At 49.1% G+C, this 22,602-nt stretch overlaps 2 protein-coding genes across 3 annotated transcripts in view; one reads left to right on the forward strand and one right to left on the reverse strand.

Annotated features, from left to right (window-relative positions):
• The first annotated feature begins 6 nt into the window (after positions 1-6).
• Positions 7-6,066, forward strand: PERM1 (PPARGC1 and ESRR induced regulator, muscle 1). The gene is made up of 3 exons (XM_085298961.1): positions 7-619; positions 2,578-2,694; positions 4,878-6,066. The coding sequence occupies exons 1-3, from the start codon at positions 82-84 to the stop codon at positions 4,955-4,957; spliced, it is 735 nt and encodes a 244-aa protein (XP_085155087.1). The 5' UTR covers positions 7-81; the 3' UTR covers positions 4,958-6,066.
• A 6,113-nt stretch (positions 6,067-12,179) lies between these two features.
• PLEKHN1 (pleckstrin homology domain containing N1) overlaps positions 12,180-22,602 on the reverse strand; it is a 32,132-nt gene continuing 21,709 nt past the window's right edge. For both annotated transcript variants that reach the window (XM_085298965.1, XM_085298962.1), the window contains exons 12-19: positions 19,613-19,682; positions 18,841-18,995; positions 17,923-18,117; positions 17,003-17,269; positions 16,225-16,377; positions 15,211-15,420; positions 14,844-14,892; positions 12,180-14,163 (exon numbers count right to left, since the gene is read on the reverse strand). In XM_085298965.1, the coding sequence (XP_085155091.1) occupies positions 13,970-14,163; positions 14,844-14,892; positions 15,211-15,420; positions 16,225-16,377; positions 17,003-17,269; positions 17,923-18,117; positions 18,841-18,995; positions 19,613-19,682 (1,293 nt within the window). In that variant the 3' untranslated portion in view covers positions 12,180-13,969. The remainder of the gene's footprint in view (positions 14,164-14,843; positions 14,893-15,210; positions 15,421-16,224; positions 16,378-17,002; positions 17,270-17,922; positions 18,118-18,840; positions 18,996-19,612; positions 19,683-22,602) is intronic.

Raw genomic sequence — 22,602 nt, forward strand, 5'->3', positions numbered from 1 at the left:
GGCGGGCAGCCGGCAGCCGAGACCCCCGGGGCGCCGGAGGGCTCTGCGAGGGGGAGCTCCCTCGAGGTGACCTGGCCCGAGATGTACGACTATCTGTTCTGTGACTCCCAAGGGGAAGAAGAAGGAATGGGGAACCAGGTGGAGGAGGAGAAAATACCCCTGGAAAGGGAAATATCTTTGCCTGAACTGTACGAATATTTTTTCATTGAGCCTGAAGGAAAGAGGAAAAAAGCCAAGGGTAAAGAGAGGAATCGAAAGAAGCTCAGAAGCTTGGACCAAGCTCGTCTGCAAAATGAGGACGCTGGCTCAACTCCAGTCAAAGAGTCTCTAGTCATCTCTGTCCCCGAGGTGTACGAACACTTCTTCGCTGATGGGCCTGGGCGTGGTGGGGGCTGGAGAGGGATTTTCCTTACCCCTTCCACCTCCGAGGTGAAGAAGGCAGTAGGGGCTTTGAAGTCGCTCCTGCAACGGCCAATGCATCTCGTCAGAGGCCGKGTCCCAGCTCCCCACAGTCTCGTGCAGAGAGGGTCCGGCGAGAAGCTCCCTCTCATCCCGCTGGCACCACTGGGAAGAGGTCAGGCACAGCCCRAAGGGCTAGACATGGCCCTTGCACTGACAGGTAAAGCACCATCAGCGCGCCTGCTGCCTGAGAGCTCCAACTCGCTGCTGTGCTCGCAGATACGCTTCTGCCTTTCGTGCTCACCCCTGCTCCCTCTGCCTTGCGGAAACTTCTTAGCCAGCTCTGACGCTGCTGCAGCCATCTCCCCTCCAACTGCAGCAGCATTAGGGCCACCTTACAGGTGGAAGCGTTTTGGTGGGCTCAGCCAGCATAGCTGGTCTGAAATCACATTCCCAGCACGTTTCCTTGCCATATAGCAGCCCTGGGCTTTAGCAGAGATCTTTGGAAGTGGGGCAAGAAAAACAGCCATCTATTCCTGTGATGCTCCTGCTGCCCCTGTGCCTGAGCAACTGCTGCTGGCCAGGCCTTGCAGGCCAGTTYCCAGTGCTGCGGGAAGCATGGGCAGTGCTACAGGCACATGCTGTGCTTAACTTGCTTTGCTTACCAGCGTGCTCCAGTCCCGGGGTGATGATGGTGATGGCAGCGTGCTTGCAGCAGGCTGAAGCTCGGTCAGGCCCAAACTCCCTCTCCTGGTTGAGCAAGTTGACCCTAACTGGGTATAACTTATTGTGGATTCRATTTATTCTTTTCCACCCTGGCCAAGGAAAATTTGCTGAAGCACGTAGCTACATTAAACATGGCTGGTGTTATTGCAAGGTCTGGTAGGGATGGGAATCTCCCCACGCCCATGCTGTCCAACAGCCTGCAGACCCACATGCCTGTATTTCTGATGAGGAAATGGGAGAAGGGCCAGTAAAATCCTCCCGTACCAAACGACTCATGCCCCTGAGATAAAGCAATGATTGCTGAGCTGCTGTCCTGATAAGCCTGGTCTACTAAATTGCCTAATGCTGTTGGGGGAAAAGGTATATACAGAGTACAACATGTCCAGGGCTTTCAACCAAAAGAGGTGAGGGGGACTTTAAAACAGATGCTAATTTAAAAAATATTCTCCAGAGACCCCCAAAGGGTACCTGGACTTTGACTATTACATCTCTTTCCTGGAACTGGTAAGAGAGACAGGAATAAAGGGAAAACAAGCCTGACCCAGTAGGACAGCCAGCATATTTATCTAAAAGCTTATACAATGCTTACAGCCGTGGTGCCTCACAGTTAATATTAAAAATAAACAATGAATGAGTCATCCCAGAGGTGACTCAAAATAGCGCTTCCGTTCTGTTTGCACAGAGAAAAACTCTTTTGCAATGGTGTAACTAATTAATAAGCCAGCTTTAATTAAAAGCTCAATCAAATAAAATTAGGAACAAAAACTTACTCTTGCAACATGTCTTCAAGTTTTGCTAGACTGCTAACTCTAAAGTCGGACTCTGGAAAGAAATGCAGAGCCCTCAGTGCTGCCTCCCACCCTGGTCCTCGCAGGGTGCAGGACTGAGGTGGAAGTGCAGGGCCATGACCTTTGCCACAGGGATATGTGTTATACCGGAGCCATGGGCACCTCCAGCATGGGCCAGAGCACCTCCCAGCATGGGGGCAGGCAGGGACCCCGACGCAGAGGGGGCTGCCTGCGGTCACCACGCGGCAGCAGCMAGCCCAGGCCTCCTGAATCCTGTTGCACTAGCCACTGGACCATCTTGCAGGCACCATGTAGGGATGCTCTGGGAAGAAACACGGGGAAGGTGCTGGGGCAATCAGAGGTAGGCTGTGCATTCATTAGCTGTCTCTCCCATGCCTGCAGGTAGAATTAGCAAATATTTGTTTCAGGTTCTTTAACAAAATTTAAAATTGAGATGAATGAAAAAATGTGCCACCTTCCTTAAGGAATATAGCTGAGTCCAAAATAGATACATTTGACTAGATCAGTAGTAAAGAAAAGCTCTGGGAGGGAAAATGTGTGACAAAGATGTATTTCTTTTGGAGTATAAGGAACTCTGCGCTGGAGCMTGCGATGGCAGAGGAGGGCAACATAATACTTAGGCTTTGTGCTGTTCTTCCTGCAGGGAGGCCTGAGGCTCCGCTGGCTCTGACCCACAAGGACATGTGCCTCGTCTTCTGCGCCTTTGCATCCTGGGCAGTGAAGACCTCCGATCTGCAGGCTCCGGACGCATGGAAGACTAGTATGTATGGGGCCCAGGCAGGGGCAGGAGAGGGGTGAGGAGGACCTTATGGACGGCCTGGCAGGGAGGGAGGCAGGGAYGCTAACACATCTAAGGGTGCCTGCAGAAAACTGCAGAGAATCATTTTCCTGCTTTTCTAAAGTGTCCTATTACTTTCTAACACCTTCTCTCTCCTATAGAAATGCCAGTCCTGATTGCTACTCGCTTAAATTGTCCATTTTCTTCACAATGCATCTGCTGACCCTAACCCGAGCTGTAGGACAATTCCTATATCCCCGGCTCAGCTCCATCTAGCCCCTGACAGGGACCAGTACAAGTGTGTCAAGTCAATAGATGTTTCTTTAAGATCCGTGTTAGCCAGTAGCTGAATCAGGGCCTCAAGTTTTCCAGTTTGTGTGCCTTCATCACAGCTGGAACATATGTGCATTTTTATAACGTGCTATAAACGTATAATCTTTTCTCTAAATACAGCATTATCCTGGTGCATGGAGTCCTTTAAGTAAACTGAGCTCTGTCAGTTGCTCTCCTCCCAAACCCCAGAATTAGCATAGCTGCTGGGGAGAGATAAAGCTCAGGCAGACAAATTAGCTGAACTTTGGCTCAAAGTGACCTGGGTCATTGCATAAACAGAGCACTGGACAAGTACTGCAGCAGCTCTTTGCTGTGTGCAGTAGAGGGGCTCACTGCTGAGCCCTCACAGGGTGTAGGAGAGTCCTCTCTGCCAGGAGAGGCTCCAGCCCAGGGCTTTCTGCTGGTCATCCAGGGGAGGAATGTTCCCTGCTAAGGTCACACACCAAGCTGACTGCCTGGGGCTCAGAATAGCTCATTAGCTAAAGTTGGTCAGCGCAATAATCACAAGAAGCTTTTGGCCTGGTCTTCCTTGCCTTCTTAGTATTAGATCATAGATAGGGCCACAGGGAGGGTAAGAAAAGTGGGATGTGGGCCTCGTGCCCTCCTGATTGCATAAGCTAGAGTGCAATAAACACCATGATGAGGAGAGGAGGCAAGAGACAATTTAATATAAGTCCTGTCCTGAACTAGCAGTTCTCTTTTGGCATTTTAGATTCCAACAAATTGAATTTCCTTGTTTATGTCCCGGGCTCTAACACATAAATCAAAATCAYGACTAAATTTAAACTGGGGTGTCCAAATGGGTTCACAGTTTTGTTTGGGCACAGATCAGGGCAATTTGGCCTCTCATAAACCAAGCTAAAAACTTTAACTAAAAGTTCAGAGAAGTGCTTGATTCTGTGTGTGTTCTCCGAGTTATTTTTTGGATCTCTGCCTTTCTAGTTCTTTTGGGGGGCATTGTTTTGCTTTTGGCTAGGATCAGAACATCTGCCCACAGAAAGATATCTCTTCTGGCATCCTCTTGGTCCAAACAAGCAGAAAATGAGGGGAATCGCCTCAAAGAAAGCTCTAGTGATATTTCTTGCTGTGGCCTTCATATCCATATCTCCACACTACCTGTGTATCTAACCACCACCCTGCAAGGCAGATGATGTAGCTGTTTCCTCACCACTGTTTCCTATGGGTGCCCTATGCACCTTCCTCCTACAACGTCCATTCCTTCAGGAACACTGTAGCTGGCCTCTCTCACAATATAAAAGGCTGTTCAGGTGGGACGGGAATCCTGCAYGAACAAAAGCTTTTGCAGCAGGACCGGCACCATACACTTGCAGACTCCAAGGTGAGGCTGCTACCTTTAGTGTCTCAGGGCACTGTCCCACAGAAGATGACTTCTTCCTCCCCAAGAGGGTTCCTTTCTGATGATCCCAGATGTAAATGCTCACAAAACATGTCAGGTGCAACCTGTATAACCGTGTTAGCACAGACTCCATGCCCTATTAAGGTGTATTGCTCAGTCCCCTCACTTCTCACCAAACTCATGAAGCCAATGTGGTTCTTTCCTTAGAAACAGTTGTTTCTTGTGAACAGTATTCTGATCTGTGTGCTCAAGCTAGAGGAGGATGTGATCTGCCAGGCTGCTGGCAGGTCAGGACTGAATGCACTGGGAACAAGCATTGTGTGTTATGGATGAAGTGCAAGGCAGGAGGGGTCTGAGAGAGGGAGGGGAACAACCCCTTAGGTCCCATTGACTTGAGTGATGAGTAGCTTGCGATTGTCAAGATTTGGAAGAAGCACCCAGGCTTACTCTGGAAATGTGTTGGGCTCTTTTCCAGTGTTCCTGGCAACTTTTGGCACGCTTTCTGCCATTCGCTACTTCAGAAGGCAGGTCAGAGAAGGACACCACCAGACCTAGTCACATTGCAAGAGTGAGATGCTTCCCGAGGACGGGTGAGGAAGGTGGAGAGAGAGGCAACCGGGCCTTGTTCTTGGACAATGTGAGAAGCCTGGATCCCAACATCAAGTCTTCTCTGGACCCCCTTCTAAAAGGGCTAGGATGTTACAGGAAGCAGGATTCTTCCAGTGACATTAATTTACATTACGGTAGGCAGTTTATACCTGGACAGAACAGGAGCCCAGTATGGGCTGATTCTGTTTCTTTCTCTGTGGACTTCTCAAATACTTGTGCTATCTCCTAGGCGCTGCTTGTCCATCCCCCTTGCTCAAAGTCAGCTTGTGGCAAAGGAAGATTTAGATAGTGGAAGAAGGGAAAGCAAAAGAAACCAGGGAGAGTGCTTTGTTTCCTGTGAGGTATCTGTGAAGATAGAGAAGAGAAAGCTTTGGGGAAGAGCTGTCTCTGAAGATGGTACTAGACTAAGCAGGTGTACCCTACTAGCAGGGCTGAGAAAGGGGAGGGCATCCAAAGCGAAATGGAGGGCAGCCTGCTTGGCAGAGTGCAGCCTCCATGACTTGTTTGACTCACTGTGGGAGGACTTACTCGCTTGGATTTCATTCCAAGAAGTCACATTTCAGTCTAGTGGTTCTGGAGGCTGAGATAAGGTTTCTGTGCTTGTGGCTGCCTTGGCGCTGCTGAGGCAGAGCCATGGATGCAGTGTCTCTTCCTGGGGGTGAGGTGCACCCACTGCAATGACACATCTTGCTCCTGTAGGCAGAACAGGGACAGGCATCACACAGCCATCGCCAGGAGAAGGAGCAGTCAAAAAGAGCCCTGGAAAAGGGCTGCGCTGTGCGGAAAGGGGCAGGCTGGGCAGCAGGGAGAGGAGCTGAGCTCAGGGAAGTTCTCAGGAAAGAGCTCTGACAAGGACTGGAGCATGCTGGAAAAGAGGAAGCGGGAAGCATACGTGCTTGGCTCTGACACTCACCAGGTGAAGGTTTAGGTATACCACCTGGTCTCTCTGCTGCCTCACATACTAGGGACAAAAATTTGGCTGGGAGGAGAGGTAGGATGAGGAGGTGCTTTGTCTGAGTGCATAACCCCAAGGGGAAAGGTGCTGGCTGGCAGGGAGGGAGAGAGGGAGACCTAGCAGGGGGCGGGGGGAGTGGTGAAAACTGAAAAGGAAGTAGTTAATTTCCTCCCTGTCTCTAGTGCCTCCCTGGTCACTCAAGGGCATTATGAAGAAGGGCTCTTCTTCACCCCCAAGTCTGGTAACAGCACAAACATAAGGTCTGATAAGCACTTAGGGACCAGATCCATAAAGGTACTGGGGAAGATCTACCCAAAATACCTGTTTGGATCTGCCTATGAGCTTTACAGGAACAGTCTGCAGCAGTAAGGGTTTGTTGTATGGAACAAGAGAAGTTTAGCTCTTTCCTTGTAATGCAGAGTGCAATGCAATTTTAATGTGTGTATTTAAGACTATGTATTATTGCAGATAAGGGAGCACACTGTATGATTGTATAGTGAGATACATAACAGTAAATAGTAAGAGAGAGGGCTTTAAAGACTATGTATGGACTACAGTAGCTGTATATCCAGTATAAGGGGTTTTATGGGTGAGAGAACAGAAAAAATATATTGGAAGCTTCTAATAAACATTCTATATCTCATTTAATACTTTTGTGTACATTTCTGTGTCTACATAGCTTGTGTGTGAAACTTTTGAATGAGTACTGAATTTTTAAAAAYGAGAACTAAACCCATTGTACCCCTGTACTTTCCTGGGAGACTGTAAATAACATTGAACTGAGCAAAACAGAAAAAGATCAAAGGGGCACAAGTTTGCAGAAAGGAGGAGGTATCTGGCACTGCCAGCTCCTGTCTTACGGGGCACTGTCTCTTCCTGCCTAGTTCCTCACACAGCCCGAGGGCCTCAGGACAAGAGGCACAGCTGAAGCATGAACAATCACTGCTAACTTCTTGCTTGATTCRAATTTTTCAGATTTTGTGTGTTTTCTAACCAAATCATAAAAATCTGGAGAAAATCATGTTTTCCCTTCACTTTTTCAGATGCAGGTACCATTAATTTCCCTGCTGACCATGTACAGTAGTCCCAGGTGCGGTGCCAGCTGTTACTAAATGGTTGTGCCAAAAGTCCTTGAATTAATACCGGGCAAAACAATTGGGAAACCTGCTCTGGTTTGTCTCAGTGTCTCAGGGCTTGCAAGGTTGCCTTAAGATCTCCCCAGAACTGGGAGGGTTTCTGGCCAGAAACCACAAAGTTGAAGACACTACTGATGACCATAGCTCCTCTAGGGAGGTATGGATGGGGCTGGGCTCTGTTATGGAATGGGGGAGTCTGTGTGTACCCCCGTCAGTCTGATCTTCTCTAAGTAATGGCCTTGCTTTAGAGCCTTTTTCTTTCTTGGGGAAACGGTTCTGCTCTCGGCCGCTCCCCACAAGCCAGAGCTGCAGGCTTTTGGTGCAATGCAGGTGCTGCCTGTTCAGCTCGCTGCTTCAGCGTCTTGTGATGAATGAGGAAGCTCAGTACGTTTGAGGCTGGACTGGAGAACTTTGCAATTARTGCATAGCTGAGCCTTTCACTAGTCGTTGTTGGGAAGAGGCTTGTGTGTCCTCTTCTCCCTCTATGGCTTGAGGGCAATGTGCATGGTTTTTGCAGGAAGCTGGCTTGTTCTGCTGCTTGCAGATGGTTATATGAGGCTGCAGTCAATTTTTCTGAATGGCACCGGGCAGGCTTGACACTGATGTGAGGCGGAAGGAAGGCTGCTGGGCAGACAACTAGTTTATGAGTGTTTCAGGAGTAACCAGTAACTCTACATATGATCCGGAAGGGAACCAGACCTMGATTTGCAAGAAGTGGGAACGCAAATAATGCTCTGCACTCTGAATCTCAGTGACCTAGCTGTAGGTGAACCATGCACAGCTACAACCCTGTGCTTCTAGGGGTGGCAAAAGCACAATCTTGGCTGTCCCTTATCTGCAGGAGCTCATGCTTCACCAGCTAAGCTACAAAAGTTACAACAGCATCGATCTTCCAACTCCAAGGGTCTTGGGGTATATCTCACTCTCTCAGTATCTCTTAGTGTTCAAAAATTCATGCTAACTTTCTTCTCAGGAGCGCTCAGTACTCATGTTATGCTGCAGGTAACACARGGTGCCTGTACCCTGTACCAGTGAGGGCATTTCACCTATCTGTGATAATTGGTACCTGATCCTTTAGAATTTGGGCATGTAGACGTAAATCCACTACCCTACAAAAAGTTACAGAAGATGCCAGATTATCCATCTGGCTGTAGGTGCATTTCACTTTCCTTTTGTTCTCCACTGAAAGAAGGAGGTGAAATGAAAATTTCTGAAGGATCTTTTCTATCCATTGCGGACAGAAAGGAACCATTGACAGACCTTGCTGGTATCAGGAGATCAGCTCTGAGAGTGTCTACTATGCTCACTCRAGCAGCAGTGTCTCTCGGGTCCTTAAAGGAAACCGGCGTGGACATGCCTGCGATTTTAATGCTTGGCTCGTTCTCTGACCTTTGAAGCCCTCACCGGTTTTCCATGGCCGGGTCTGCTTGCYGCTATCTCGCCCCAGAGGGAGGAGCCAGGAACCGACCGCCTCTTGCAAYAGCAGCGGCCACCACAGTAGAAACGACCTTTCCAGCGCATCCTCACCACAGCGACTCTGTTTTCACTTCTTGCCAAAGAGCGTGTCAGCGCTGGGCATGGGAGCTGAGCCATCGTTCCCACTTCCTTCGCCTTGCACATAGCGGCCACATTTGACACCTTGTCTTGCCAAGCAAATGAAAAAGTCAGGCAGGTGCACCCTCAAGAACTGCCTCCATATTTCATCTGGCCTTGATACACTGTGTACCACCCGACCGGAATAGGTTTGGGTCTCTCCTCCCATCTCCTCTGCAGCAGTCATTTTTGCCAGGGCAGCTCCTTAACTCTTCCTTTTGCTTCATCTCTGTGTAATAAAATCAGAGCAAAGCTTCCTGTAGACATTTCTGCTAGGTTTCTTCCGAGCCACTAGTGTCCTCTCCTGGGACTTCAGAGTGATCTCTGAGGGTTCATGGTGCCTGTGCCCGATCTGGSAATGACAGCACAGGGAGGGAGCAGTGATGTCCCTTCTGTCCAATATCTACAGAAACACCAGGTGCTTTGGCTCTGGACGCCTGGCACATTTCAGCGGGTTCCCTCACCCGCAGGCACGAGGGAGCTGCTCGCCCCAGGCTACAGCCTGTCGTTCACATCCGCATCTCCGCGAGGGACCAAGGCCCTGCGCGAGGGAGGCAGCTGGGCTCTCCAGGTGGGAACAGGGGCAGGTTTGCCCAGCAGCTCCTTCCCCGTGAGCTCAGCATTGGTTACAGGAGTCGTTCACAGGCAACTGACAGGGAGAGACTTGCTCTCAGGAAATGCTCACCAAGGAATTCCCAAAYAAAATAAAGAAGCAGCAAGTCCATGCGCAGAGAGAGGGTGAGAGCGGTCAGAATGGGCAGCTGTGCTGCAGCTACTGCACGTCTTCAGCTACAGGAGCTTTTTCTCGAAACTTCTGAAGTTGAGCAGGTCACAAGCTCCACTTCCTTTTTTTTTAATGCCTGTCTCTGCTGCTTGTTCTTTGAGCAAAAAGTTTGAAACTGTAACTTAGAAATCAGAGAGCAAAGAGAAACGCAGCACCCATTGGTGTTTCAATAACTGTTGCAGCTTTCCAGCTGTGACTTCGGGCGKGCGATTCATGCCTTCCAGTGCTTGTGGGGAGTGGGCTGGAAAGAGGGTTGGTCGGAGAGTAAGTTGTTGGCAGCTAATAGCAGCTCCTGTCTTTCATCGGCCTCTGCGAAYAAAGACACAACCACCCTGTGCCCAAGCAGAGCAGGGGCATGTGTGCAGGCTTGCTGGGAACTCCAGAGCACAGGGGCTGCAGTTTGTGGGTGACCTAGTTCAGACTCTATGTCTGCTGCAGCCCAGGCTAGGAAGGACAGATACATTTTTCAGGAGACAAGACGTATTTTGGGTGTTTACAGGTACCACAGTTTCTATTTTAAAACTATCTGCACTGAGCTAACTAGTGTTAATTTAAATAAATTCTCTATTTTTAAATCCTAAATCTGTTGAGAAATGTATTGGAGCAAAAGCACAAGAATATGGGTTTTCGTGGTCACAAGGCCAGGGTACGTGAACAGAGCTCACAAACACAGCCCTGTTCCCACCTGCTAAGCAGCTGCCTGGGTCAGCATCTGGATAGAAAACTACCAGGGGATATCAAAGGTCAGCACAACCCATGACTCAACGGGGAAGCCAGGCTGCGCTGAGGAGTTTGGGTGGGTCTAAACCAAYCTGACGCTTACGGGGAGTGGTGTGGAAACGTTTTAGCACTTGCACAYGCACAGATTGCACTGCATTAATTATATCAGCCTAGGAAACCTGTCCAATGCTCCAAKTAGGGACAGAGAGAGGGAGAGCAGCATAAGAAGTGCTTCTTAAGAGGTCCTGGTCCCAGGTGCAAAAGGGAATAAGTAAAACTCCTTTACTTGCTTGAATGGCAGGGGCTGTATAACCATTTTAGCATCAAGTTTTCATCAYAGCCTTAATAGCCACAGGTTAACAGTGAAAAAGTGTCAGGGAGCAGGCCTTAGCGATCATCTGAACAACAGGGTTCAGTGATGGGATACTCAGGTCCTGTCCGTACCCCACAGCACCATTCTCTGTTAGTCCAAGCCGCTGACAGTGCCCATCTGATAAGGGTGTGCTTGCTTTTCATCCCTAAACACTGTGTTCTGCAGCAGAGCAGCAGCTGGAAGTTGCTACACTCTACCCCAGAAGCACTGAGGAGACAAGGCAGTAACTCTTAAGTACAGATGCACGGAGATGGAGTTCAGAACTGAAATAGGAGCCAAACAGACCGTGGCAGCTGCGTGCAAAGGCATGCTGGAAGTGTGAGAAATGAGCAGGACTTGTGTTGAAAGGGCAGCATTTGAAAGAGTGACAAATTTAGCCCAGATATAGCCAGGGAGGAAAGTTGCTGCTCTGGGAGCAGGGCTAAAATTGCTTTAGAAGCTGCAACATGTGTCTAAAGCCTTTTAAAATCAGGATCTCACACTTTGCCAGTGGTAGCCCTGTGCATGCATGTGTAACCGTCACCGATCAACATGATTGCACATCGCAGGTTGAGAGAGCTGCTCACCAGGGAATACGTACACCAGGCTTCTGCTGCCAATACATCTACCTCTCATCTAGTTACTTGGTTTACTGAGCACTTCTGGCTGCAGCATGGAAACACCTGCACTGCATATTTCCAAGTATTATCGCCTTCCAGAGCTCACTGTTTTGGACTAGTCTTTTGCACAGAACAGTGTGCGAGGACAAGCTCTCTGTCTGTCCTGTTGTTCCTAGTCCAAAGAGATTACTGAGCATTAAGCTAAGGACCATATTCAGTTCATCATTGGCCTTCTCTGCTCGCCACGATACTTTGCAGAGGCAGCCAGGACACCTGTTTTTCTGCCCAAAGCAGATGCAGGCACATAAGTGACCTATAGGCATCTGGAAGCATTCCTCAGTCTACTCACTGGGGTGCCCAGGATGATATTTCCATTCCAAGAAGGCATCTGCCATGGCCAGTTTCTCTTCCCAACTGCCTATGTTAGAAAGTGGCTGCAGTGAAGCGAGATCAGACCGGCAGAACAGGCAAAGGAGGAGCAAAACCCTGCACAGCCTGCACCCTGCGGAGGACTCAGTACCAAACACAACCCTYGCACTTCTGTTGACTAGTGCGTCCCACTCGCTTTGTGTGGCTGGAAAGCAGACAGTACAGCTCTTTTCAGCACAGACGTCCCAGCTTCACAGCACAGCACGGGGGTTTCTACCTGCACAAGTGCATCGAGCAATCTGGATTCACTGACTGATTTTTACAGAACTCCTTTCCAAGACCCCCAGCACACAGGGGGAAAACAAAGTCTGATCAGCTTTTGCATTAAACCTCTAGCCAGGACTCATCGCCTGACAAATGCATGGGAGCCTTTGCCCTAGGATTAGGTGTTTGCAAATGACTGACCTGAATAGAAGACAGTCAGCACTCTGGTAAATCCTCCTTGTCACAGGGACCCAAAGTCCTCTAGGAAAAAAGGGTCTATTTTGTTCATTAGGTACTGCATAAACGACAACAGCAATGGACAAAAATTATTCTCCGTTATACCAGGTGATGACAAACAAAGCGAGAAGAAAAGTGTTCCAGAAGGCATACTGTAATTGTACAGTCTCACAGAAATCCATCAGCAATTTTTTACAGTAACAGGGAGGGTTTTTTCCTTTTGATACATTGCAGATATTGCTGTTAAACACAATTAAACAGAAGACTGGTAGCAGTCTTCAGAATTACCATGTTCACAAAAGCACATGAGAATGGCTGCCTCCCAGAATACTATATGATTTTTATATCCCCTAGTGCAATTTTGTTCTGAATAAATAGATCCCTTGTGGGGTTAAATTATTAGATGCAAACCCTTCTGAAATGAAAGTAAACCTGAAACAAAACAATAACAGCTAAAAGACCAAACTAACACACACACATGGATGTGCAGACAGCTGCCCATTCTAGAGTACTGAATGTCATCCACAGCTACAAAATTAAATAGATCTTTAACTCAGCCACATTTACACATTAAATACGTATAATCCACTCAAACCTTGCATGTAAACTTTGCGTGAAACCTTCTAGAAAAAAAAATTATATAAGTACAATATAATATGCATATATTCAAGTACAACGACCTCCTGGATTTCTTTGTTTGCACCATTGAAAAAACAAAAATAGAGATATAGTTAATATGTTTGGTTTGCAGCCTATTCAGGGAATGAAGGTTAAGAATTTGAAGTCTCAGGTAAAAATATCTGGATTTGCTGCTGTCCTTATATGTGCTGAAGGATCTGGTCTAAGAGGCTGGAAAATGATAACACTTAGACTCTGTCCCCTGTTTTGTATCCTGCTCTGCTGCTCGTCTGCGAGGGGAAAGAGAAAGATTGGAACCCTCACTGGCAATACTCCAGGCACTGGTGTGTTATGGTGGTAGTGCAGTTTGGCTTGTAATAAATTTCTTTTCTTCCCTCCTTGCCTAGATATTCATAGGCAGCATTTTGTGCGAGTCCAATAACATGGAGAGGGCTGGGAGGAAAGGACACAGTCCTGTAAGAGGAATCTGGGCATCCTTTCCAGGGAAGTCCTTGGTAAACACAAGACACTTGGCACATTTCTTGATGCCATCTGTCAAGGTATCAAGCTGTTAATAACGCAGGTCACCATCATGGTTTGGAGCCAGCACTAGCAGGAAATATTTTTTTTGCATAAAATGGAAAGAACATCCTGTTCTGCCCAGATCTGGACTTCTTTCTCCGTCCCTGTCAGATAATCTTCATCTTGCAGGAAGACAATCCTATGAGCATAGCTGTTGCCACCAATTGTATATACCATGATGGTGTGTATCTGATACGTCTTCACAAATTTCAGAGATCAATGGGGGAAGGTTTGGCTTAACAACCACTCTCAGGAATCAATGGCTCCTTGAAATCATCAGCCTGAAAGCTCTGGTGAAAAGTAAAATGGTCAAACTAACCCAGCCAACAACCAGCCCTTTTCTTTGGTCTTAGAGTCGCTGCCCTATCTGGACACCTCAGCCCTTTCACCTAGGACTGGTAAATTGTCCTTCTCTTTATTACACCAGGTCATGCTGTTCCTTAGCCTGAGTTCCCCTAGCAAGGGGCAGCCACAGAGTGAGCTCCTTAGCGCTGCAGAAACATTGCTTCTTGGGCTATGCAGAGACTCACATTTGTGCTTTGTGCCCATCTTCAGATTTAGTGGAGAAGTTTGAACTTTGTACCTGAGAGGAYGTGGAAGCCAGCCTCTCACAAAGCAAGGCCATTTGCTTCCCTTTGCTTTGTATGTCTCAGAGCTCTTCACTGTTGTGGGAAGCCCAGCAAGAAGAGCCCAGGGGCATCTCTGTGTCTGGCTGTGGAGGTCTGCCCTCAGGCCTGGTAGAACTGCTGGCTCGGTGCTGGTGAGGCATGCAGCACACCTGACTCCTTCACCTCGGCATCCCACAGGTTGTCATAGCTAAAGTCACTCTGGAAGCTCTGGAGCTCAGCATAGTCATGGTAGGCTGCAGAGTCACGGTGTGGGCAGCTGAGATCTGGCAGGTCATAAGCGCCAGTGTTCCCCTCTGGAAAAAAAAAAACAGACCAAAGCACTCAGAGAGCATGGGCAAGAGAAGGCTCAACTGTCCTGTTCTAGCTAGCTATCAAGGCTCCTAGATAGCACTCTGTCCCCCCATCTCTCTTCCACACGTCCCAAAGAGAGGCAAGGATGGAATGAAGCACCACTGTTCTCTGCTCTGAGGGCATTTCTCTGTGGGGAAATGAGCAACCCATTCGCTGTCTTCTGCCTGAAGGTCAGCAAAATCTGGATACAACTAGATTTGGGCAAAGTGGTAGAAGCTGCAAGTGTGTCTCAGAATGAACCACAAATCCCACCACGTAAGAAGGATGGTCAGAGCCAAGAGGCCGGCAGTGGAAGCCAAGGAACTGCCTTCATCAGACAGACACAGGCAAGGAGCAGCACAATAGACCTGGTCCAGTCTAAGGGAGCAGCAGCAAGGAGGGACTTTGTGCTCCCTCCCAGTCCTGCTTTGTGTGATATGGAGACAGATACCAGAGAGGTGGGTGGGCTGCAGCACTGAAGCAGCTGCTTGTAGATTTGGATAAACCACAGAGCAGCAGAAGCCCAGGCCCAGCAGTGATGTGCTAAGCTTAGCTAACACCATGTCAGAAGAGAGATGTAACACAGGCATGGGCATCATTGCAGAAACCAGCCAGCTTACTGTGGGCTTTCCAAAGGACTCACCTGGTGACTGCAGTGAGATGCCTCGATGTTCCTCTCGCAGAGAAGAGACCTGAAAAGAAACACACTGATGAGAGTTGACTCAGAACTGCAGTCCTGGGATACTGCACACCAGGGAAATCAGCCCTCTGTTGATTCCTCCACACCTGCAACCCAAGAGGCACCCAGTCACAGAGCAAAGAGGACAGAGCCTTGCAGTGACCAACTACTCTACCAACATAAAGAGGAATGCAAACTGGGACTCCCCCACAYACAGTCTGCTGGCTGCTCTAAACAGTTGCACAGGGATGCTCCTTGCTCCAAGGCTGCTCTGCATGTTTCCCTACAGTCTGTACAGTTCAAGACTGTGGGATTGCATTTGCAAACTCACATTTGCAAAATAAAAAGCATCATCAGAAGTCCCCAGACGGAGGTTGCATGAGGTGCCAGGGGTGCTGTGTCTCTGAGCTGCAGGCACCTCTCTCCAGTGACTGTTTGGCAGAGGCTTGGAGTTCTTCTGGAGAGGAAGGTGACAGGATGTTGGGATGGCTGGGCAACCATTCACCTGTGCTGAACCCGTCTGTCCATGACACTGCAAGAACTTAAATAAAACAAACTCCAGATATGGTAGCTGCTATGAAGAACTGGGGAACATCCACTAGCTGATCCCCACTTCTACTCCAGCCCTGCTATGAATAGATTATTACCTCRGAGTTAGGCAAAACAAGATTTTCTGCCTACATTGAATATTCTTCTAAATTCTAGTCCTGAAGGCCTTAAATGGGAAAGAAGAAATAGCTGCAGGTCCCTCACAAAACCCTCTAGAGAYCATGGAAACTGGCCAGATGTGAAGGTGGTAGGATGGGATCTAATACCAGCTCAGGGGATGACGATGGATGGAAAGCAGCCAGAAAAGGATAGAAGAATCCTCCAAGGGAAGAGAGAATTTCAGCAATACAGGGGATGTCAACCAAAGACTCAGAAGCAGTCTCTTCTCCAAAGAGATGCACAAAACTGGAAATGTAGCCTTTAATAAGCATTCATATATCAAACCTGAAATTCTTTTGAGGTGAATTAAGTGGGCCCCATGACTGACTTCTGGTTTCTGAAAAACAGATCCCATCCCAGTCTCTGYCTTTGCTTTATAGTTTCTGGCTCATCCTGGGATCATTGTGATGCTGGCACCCATTGATAAGATGGGGGAAACCTGTTCCCCTCTGACTGTCCTGGCTGAAGAAAACAGAACTATGCTGTTCCCTGCCCCACCCCAAAATGCAGTTCTTGAGTTTCCACATCTCTTGCTCAGGCAGACAGCAGGAAAAGAAATGGCCTGAGGCATGATTTCTGGAGCCAAAAATCTGTGTGCTAAGTCAGAGACACAACCAGCAGCAATTGCACAGGGTACCTCTTCCAGAAAGCTGGAGCCTTCCACACTGCATGCAGCGAGAGCGGTGGGTGTATAGGGGTCAGCATACAAGGGGGAGCGGGGCACGGTCGGCCTTTCCAGGGAGCTGGAAGCTGCTGAGTGCTGACTTTCCACCAGACTCCATCTGTTCAGCTAAAAGGAAGAATCAAAATATGAACTTTACATCCTGTTCACTCCTTGCAATTCATTCATCTCTCGCAGGAGGGATAGGAGTGGGAAATCACCCTGCAATTAAAGTTCCCACTGCTTCTCAGATATAAGTGATGGGGGAAGSGACAGGACTGATTCCTGGCTGTAGCCATCTGCACTAATAAGGAGMTTCCTTGGGTGTAGGACAGGTGCACACTCAAGACTGAAGGGAGGGAGACATGGCCTACCACATTAAATCAGTGATGGAAACATAATAGAAAGGCCCTCAGAAGAAGCAGCTTTATCCTATGAAGCAATAACAYTCCTACTTGCAGAGCACCTCTGACAGGCGTTCATGTTGCCTCAGGTATTAGTGTCCAGGATCTGAAGGTTCCATGAGAATTTTCTCCATTTGTTGTGTTTAACTTCACTTCCAAATGGGACATTTTCAAGTAGAAACATGTTTTATACCTGCCCTAGAACACCTGCTAGGGCAGCTATCCAAACAGCACTAGAAGCAAAACACAAGGCACCAGCATGGGGAGAAATCTGCCTAAATCCTCCTCTGTTCCTCTGTCCTTCTTGTGCAGGAGGCCAGCCCTAGTACACCACATCCCAGCCTCCTTACATTGCTCAGGTCCAAGTGTGGTGGGGGAGCTGCGGGATGATGCTGGGCGCCATGTGCAGAGTAGGGCTCATTGTACACTGAAGACAGCAGCTTGCCATGGGAGTTTTCAGGAATGAGGCTACACGCGTTCCTGTCCACGTCCTGGCTGGGTGGCTGTAGCTGCTGGCTGCAAGGTCCACATTTGCCTTTGGACTTTCTGGTGCTGCCTCCTCTCTGCAGCTCCTGTGTGTGCAGCCCTGTGCTTGGCCAGTTGGTGTGTGTCTGGCACTGAAAAACGAAAAACCCAGATCCTGTGRTTGGCTTTCATCAAGCCAGGCTGAGGTACGTATGCCCACATGCAACCAACGCAAGGCCCCTCCTCTACTAGGGAAGCTGCAGGCATCACTGCACCTGTTCATTTAACAGTCACTCCCTACCAGGAATTCCACCGGGACAGGAYGCTCTCTAAAGACTCACTGAAGTCATGACCACTCAAAGGGCCAGGCAGGATCAGCTCAGGTGGGCTGACCTATCTGCATGCTTTTGCAGTTGAGCTCGAGCCCCATGCACTGCTCCATCCCCGCATATAGACACCCTGGATGTAAGAACACAGCACAGGTCAGAGCAAAGGCTTGCCTAGCCCTGTCACCTCTGCCTACCCTTGGGCTTTACTTCAGGACGTCCTGGCCCTTGAACAGTCTCATTTGTCCTTTTGCAATTTGTACCAATGACCCTTGAGCCAAATAGGGTGTTGGAATGGGATTCTTAGGCAGACCTTTTCCTTATCAACAACAACAATGCTGAACAAGGATAAATACAGGCTCCAGGCATGGATTTGTTGCACTGCACTGACTCACATGAGCTCAGCCCACCCAGGACATTTGGACAGACTGCTCTGCTCAAAAGCAGGGTCCATCCCCACATATGGGGGGCTCACTTACATGGAGAGGCTGGGAATAGCCAGGGGAGAGTGGGTCTTCAAGCACTCTGTTCTCAGGCATAAGCACGAAGGACTGGCCGTCGGGGAGAGAGCCGCTGTTCTGTGAGAGGTGTGTTAAGGTGGCCACTTTCCCTCCAGATGTCCAGGAGTTTGTACGGCCATCAGAAGTTAGTGACCCTCTCCCACTGCCTGCAAACTAGATGGGGGGAAAGAAAACAGCAGCTAGGAACAACAGCTCTCTGGGTGGTCTCACGTGCATCCATCCSCAGCCCTGCCCTCGGAAATGACTCCTGCTAGGTGGACCATGCTCGTGGTGAGGACATGCTATTGCTGTTTGAGTATGGTCTAGGCAGCCCAGCATGCCTCAGTCCCCACACACTGAATCCAGAACTGGTGCTGGGCTGTATCCAGTGCTGTGAACACATTCCCAAGGCAGCTGTGCCCAGTGTGGCGGGGTGTGCTGCCCTCTAGGGCTGAGAGGATGGCTGAGTCCGAGCTCAGAAGGGGTGATTGCACCATCCACAAGCAAACTGAGTCTGCAGTGATTGAGGAGGTGCTCGCAGCAGGCAGAAGTGTGCTCAGGCATCTTGACCCCTCCCTGGCTGCAGAGATGATAGGGCAGGTCTTCTCCTGACCTTTGAGACTCTACCATTGCCCCTGGGTCAATGCCTCATTGCACAACACTGACATAGTCTGTAGCCAGGGATCTGCTTTACAGGGACTTAATGCAATGCAGCCCAATAAAATATAATATAGGCCTTTAGCATAATCTTCAGGGATCAGAGCCTTCCTAACAGAAAAGGGACTTGAAATGAATTTTAGTGTGTCACAAGAATACTCTCACATAGCCAGAGATAAGACTGATGGAAGTCCTTGGGGACATCTGTTGACTACCATTTGAACCTGCAACATTTATTACCGGGCCAATGTGCACTAGCTTTGATCCTGAGAAGCTCTCTGATCCAGAGAGGGAGGAGTCAGCATTTCGAAACTGGGCTGTTTTGAGACAGTAGAGCCACTCTTGGTAATCATCATAGCTGGAGCAGATCACTCGGATTGAATTGATTAGTCGGCCTGTAAAACAACATCAGAGCTGTTACCGGATTTCACAGCAATCCATGTTTCAGTCAAAAACTCTTGTGAATATCCTCTCTCCATCACTCCCTCTTCTCTCAATGAGTCCAAAGTCTGGATGGGGCTCTTGCAAATCCCCTCTCTCCATCCCTCCTTCCTTTTTTCATGGGTCTAGAATCTGCATGGGGCCCTCACACCGACACAGGGACAAGGGGAATGCTCTGGCTTTGGTGATGTCCATTTGCATCAGGCTGAATCTAGGACAGGGACAAACACAGCCCAGATCTGAATGAAGAGGACCTGTGCAGCCACACTGTGACAAGCRAATCCCTGGGTATTAGCACTGTTGCTGGTTGGTGCTCCCTGGGCAGTGGCTAAGGTCCCCTTAACCTCTCCCCTGCAAGCAAAACTAGGCCCTGCAGCTCAGCAATGGTAAAGACACCAAACTAGTCCAAGGAAGTCAGGAAGTTTCTAAGAAGTTCAGTTCACAAAGTTTGGGTTCTGAGGYGAGTAAGCACAGCCAGGAAAATGCTCACAGCAGCTTAGCAAAACCAGCCCCGGCCCAAGAAACCTTTGTGGTTGCTGTCAGTGCACCCGTTGGTTTGTCAGACACCTACCTTCTATTAAAAAGGATGTTTTCTTGTTCTCTTCGAAACGCACTTGGACAGCGTTCAGCGGTAGCTCACCCTGTTGGAAGAGAGGAGCAGGCTTAGACAGCACAGCCGAGTGTATTTCACAGTGTGTGCCTGTGGCTCCCATATCATATTGCAGCCCCCCACGGAGGTCTCAGCTCCAGGCCAAGCTCTCTGTGCATTATTGGGTCCTCTGCACATACCCACTCACTCCCATCTGCTCCAAGGAGACAGGACAGGCAGAGGAAGGAAGGCATTAACGTCTCAGGCAGCTTGAAAGCTGGAGACACTGCAGGCATCCAGCTGGCTAAAACCCATACTTACGAGCAGCTTCCCATAAGAGAGGCCAACAGGTTTTAGGAACCTACCACAAAGCTTTGCCAGCTTAGCTAGGAGCATGAAGAGAAGAGTCTCACTCTGTAACCATCTAGCCACAAAAGCAAGATCTGCAGTAAGGTCAGGGCTAGGCTGGCAAGAACCTAGATGCTTGTTCATGCATTGTGGGGAAAAGTTGCAGCCCAGCTGCTGCTCCCTTCCCACCTCACTTCCCACTGAAGTCCTCTGTAAGGTAGAGGAGGAGAAAGTGGCAGCTCAGTTCCTAAATCACCTGGCCAGGTATGCAGAAGGCAAGAAGCATCCAAACTGCTCCTGAMCTGAGTGAGGATTTGGGTACCTAAATGCTCTAGTGGATGTGGGGTATGGAGCACCAGCATTCTGAAGAGCTCTGTCTCCAGCAGATTGATCCAGGCTTCTCTCATTAACCTCACCCTCCCACTCATACTGATCTTGTCTTCCACCAGAGGAGGCCTTATTGCAGAAAACAAGCTTGTGAAGCCAGTGTGATTGTGCAAGTCACAGACATTCTTACTAAGTCCTTGCTGAGATGTGACCTGGAAAACATTCTTTTTCTTCTAGTCCTGTTTTCAATAGTTCCCTGTAGTTTAACAGATGACTTCTCCAAAAAATTTTGCAAACATAGTCCTGAACAAGATTTTGTTTGCTGGATTGGGATTTCCAGCCTTGCAAAGAGGAAGCCTCACTGTTCATATCCTGCAAAGTCTTACAAATACAGGGCTGAGCCCTGTAAATGCCAACTGGTGTAATATGAGCTCTTGTGCTACACAGCAGTTGTGAAAGTCACTCCTGCAGTTAGAGCAGGGTTTGCCCCCAACAAGCACTGTATGTGTGTTCAAATTAGCAAGTAGCTTACAGAGAGAGGATAAAGCAACCTGTCCCCCGCCACTGAAAACACTGGAGTTAAGACAAACATGTGCTCTTACCCCTGAGTTCAATGATGCCTTTGCAGGCACTTCTAAAATTCCATCACACAACAGACGTTGGAGAGGGTGTGTTATACAGAACAGTGATGGCAAAGCGCTTGTTATCAGGCACCGAATTTTAAAAGCGGAGGTGCCCCCTATAGTCAGTGCCAGGGTGAATCCCCCTTGGTGTCAGGTTTGGTATTCACCGTCACTTCCCTCTGTGCCACCACCACCCCGTGTCTCTCAGCCGTCCCTGAAGCTGCCAGGGCCGTTCATCCATGCCAGGCCCTGCGCTCCTCTGATCACTATGGGACAGGCAGCAGAAAGCAGATCCAGACCTCTTCTGCTCCTGCAGCCGAACCCCATCCTCAGCCCAGACCCTGCTTTGCCATCTGCTGCCAAAAGTATTTTGTGCGTCACTGATGACAGTTTAATTCTCTGTGATGGACAGCCTGGCACACGTGCCAGGGGTTTGTCAACTGAACTGGGATCTAGGTCTCCTCTTTCTTCAGGGCTTGCCAAAATGAATTTTGGTTATATAGATGATACAAGATCAGTCCTAGGAGAGCAGCTGAAGCAAATTTTGCACTAGAAACAACTCACAGATGAGCTCATTGCTTTATTTCTCCTTTCTCACTGAAAAGTTGGCCCATTTACATAGGCTCTGGGGAATGTGGCCAACATGACAGCTATACCACACAGGAACCATGTTGCTCAGCTGGGTGACTGTGACTTTTGCTGGCTGACTGCCTCTCTCTGCAATAGCCTGCAGGCACACACCAGCATCAGCAGTACGTATTTCTTCTGCACAAGAAAGTTATTTATGAGCAGAGCAGCATGGGAAGCCTGATGGTGGGAAAGAATGTTAACGCAATGCTCTGTGACTCAGTTTCCCCCTCTACTGCAAAAAATGGGCTTTGAAGCTTCAGTTTGCACAGGTGCTGGCAAGGTAACGTGTAGAAGAGGTTGGTGCTTTCTGTCCCTCTCCCAGTGTGGCACCCACACCCTAGGAGTTCACAGCACGCTACAGAGGGGATGCCATCTCCTCACCCACAGCCCAGTCGTGAAAGGCTGCCTTTGGCCATACTGCCAGCAAAGAGTGAGGGCAAGTGTGGGAACCAGCACCAGACCTCAGCTACACTTAGTATCCCCAGCGCCAGGCTAGCCCCAGGGAGAAACTCATCTTGCAGCATGGAGAAAGGAACCGTGGCCTCCTCAGCTATCTGACCCTTGGTGTCAGCACATTACAGAGAGCCCTTCTGCTGCAGAGGCGGGCTGCATACAGCTTCACCCAGGATACCTCATGCTCTGTCCTACCTAAGGCAACAACCTCCTGCCCTGCAGTGGCCAAGGCCATTGCTGTCCTCAGACAGTGACGCCAGCTAAGGAGAGGTGCTGCTCATCCCAGCACACAGGGAAGCCTGCACACCAACAGAAGACAGCAGCCGTTCAGATAGAGTAGGAGATAGCTGTGACCCACCAGGACTGGAGGCAGGAGGGACAGAGGACTGCTCAAGGGAGAAGTCAGGTACTCCTTTCTCCCAGCTGACACTGGGCAGGGGTGGCACAGGCGACCTCTCTCTACCATGAGGGAAGGATCAGGTATSAAGGACAGGACGGCAGCAGCATCCTGTCAAGGCCAAGTAGTCATCCCTATGGACACAAGCCCTACCAGTTGTCCTGGGATCCAGGCAGTCTGGCAGAGCTGTAAAG

The sequence above is a fragment of the Rhea americana genome, unplaced genomic scaffold (genome assembly GCF_003343005.1).
Source record: "Rhea americana isolate MKP2758 unplaced genomic scaffold, rheAme1 scaffold_143, whole genome shotgun sequence".
NCBI classification, from domain to species: Eukaryota; Metazoa; Chordata; class Aves; order Rheiformes; family Rheidae; genus Rhea; species Rhea americana.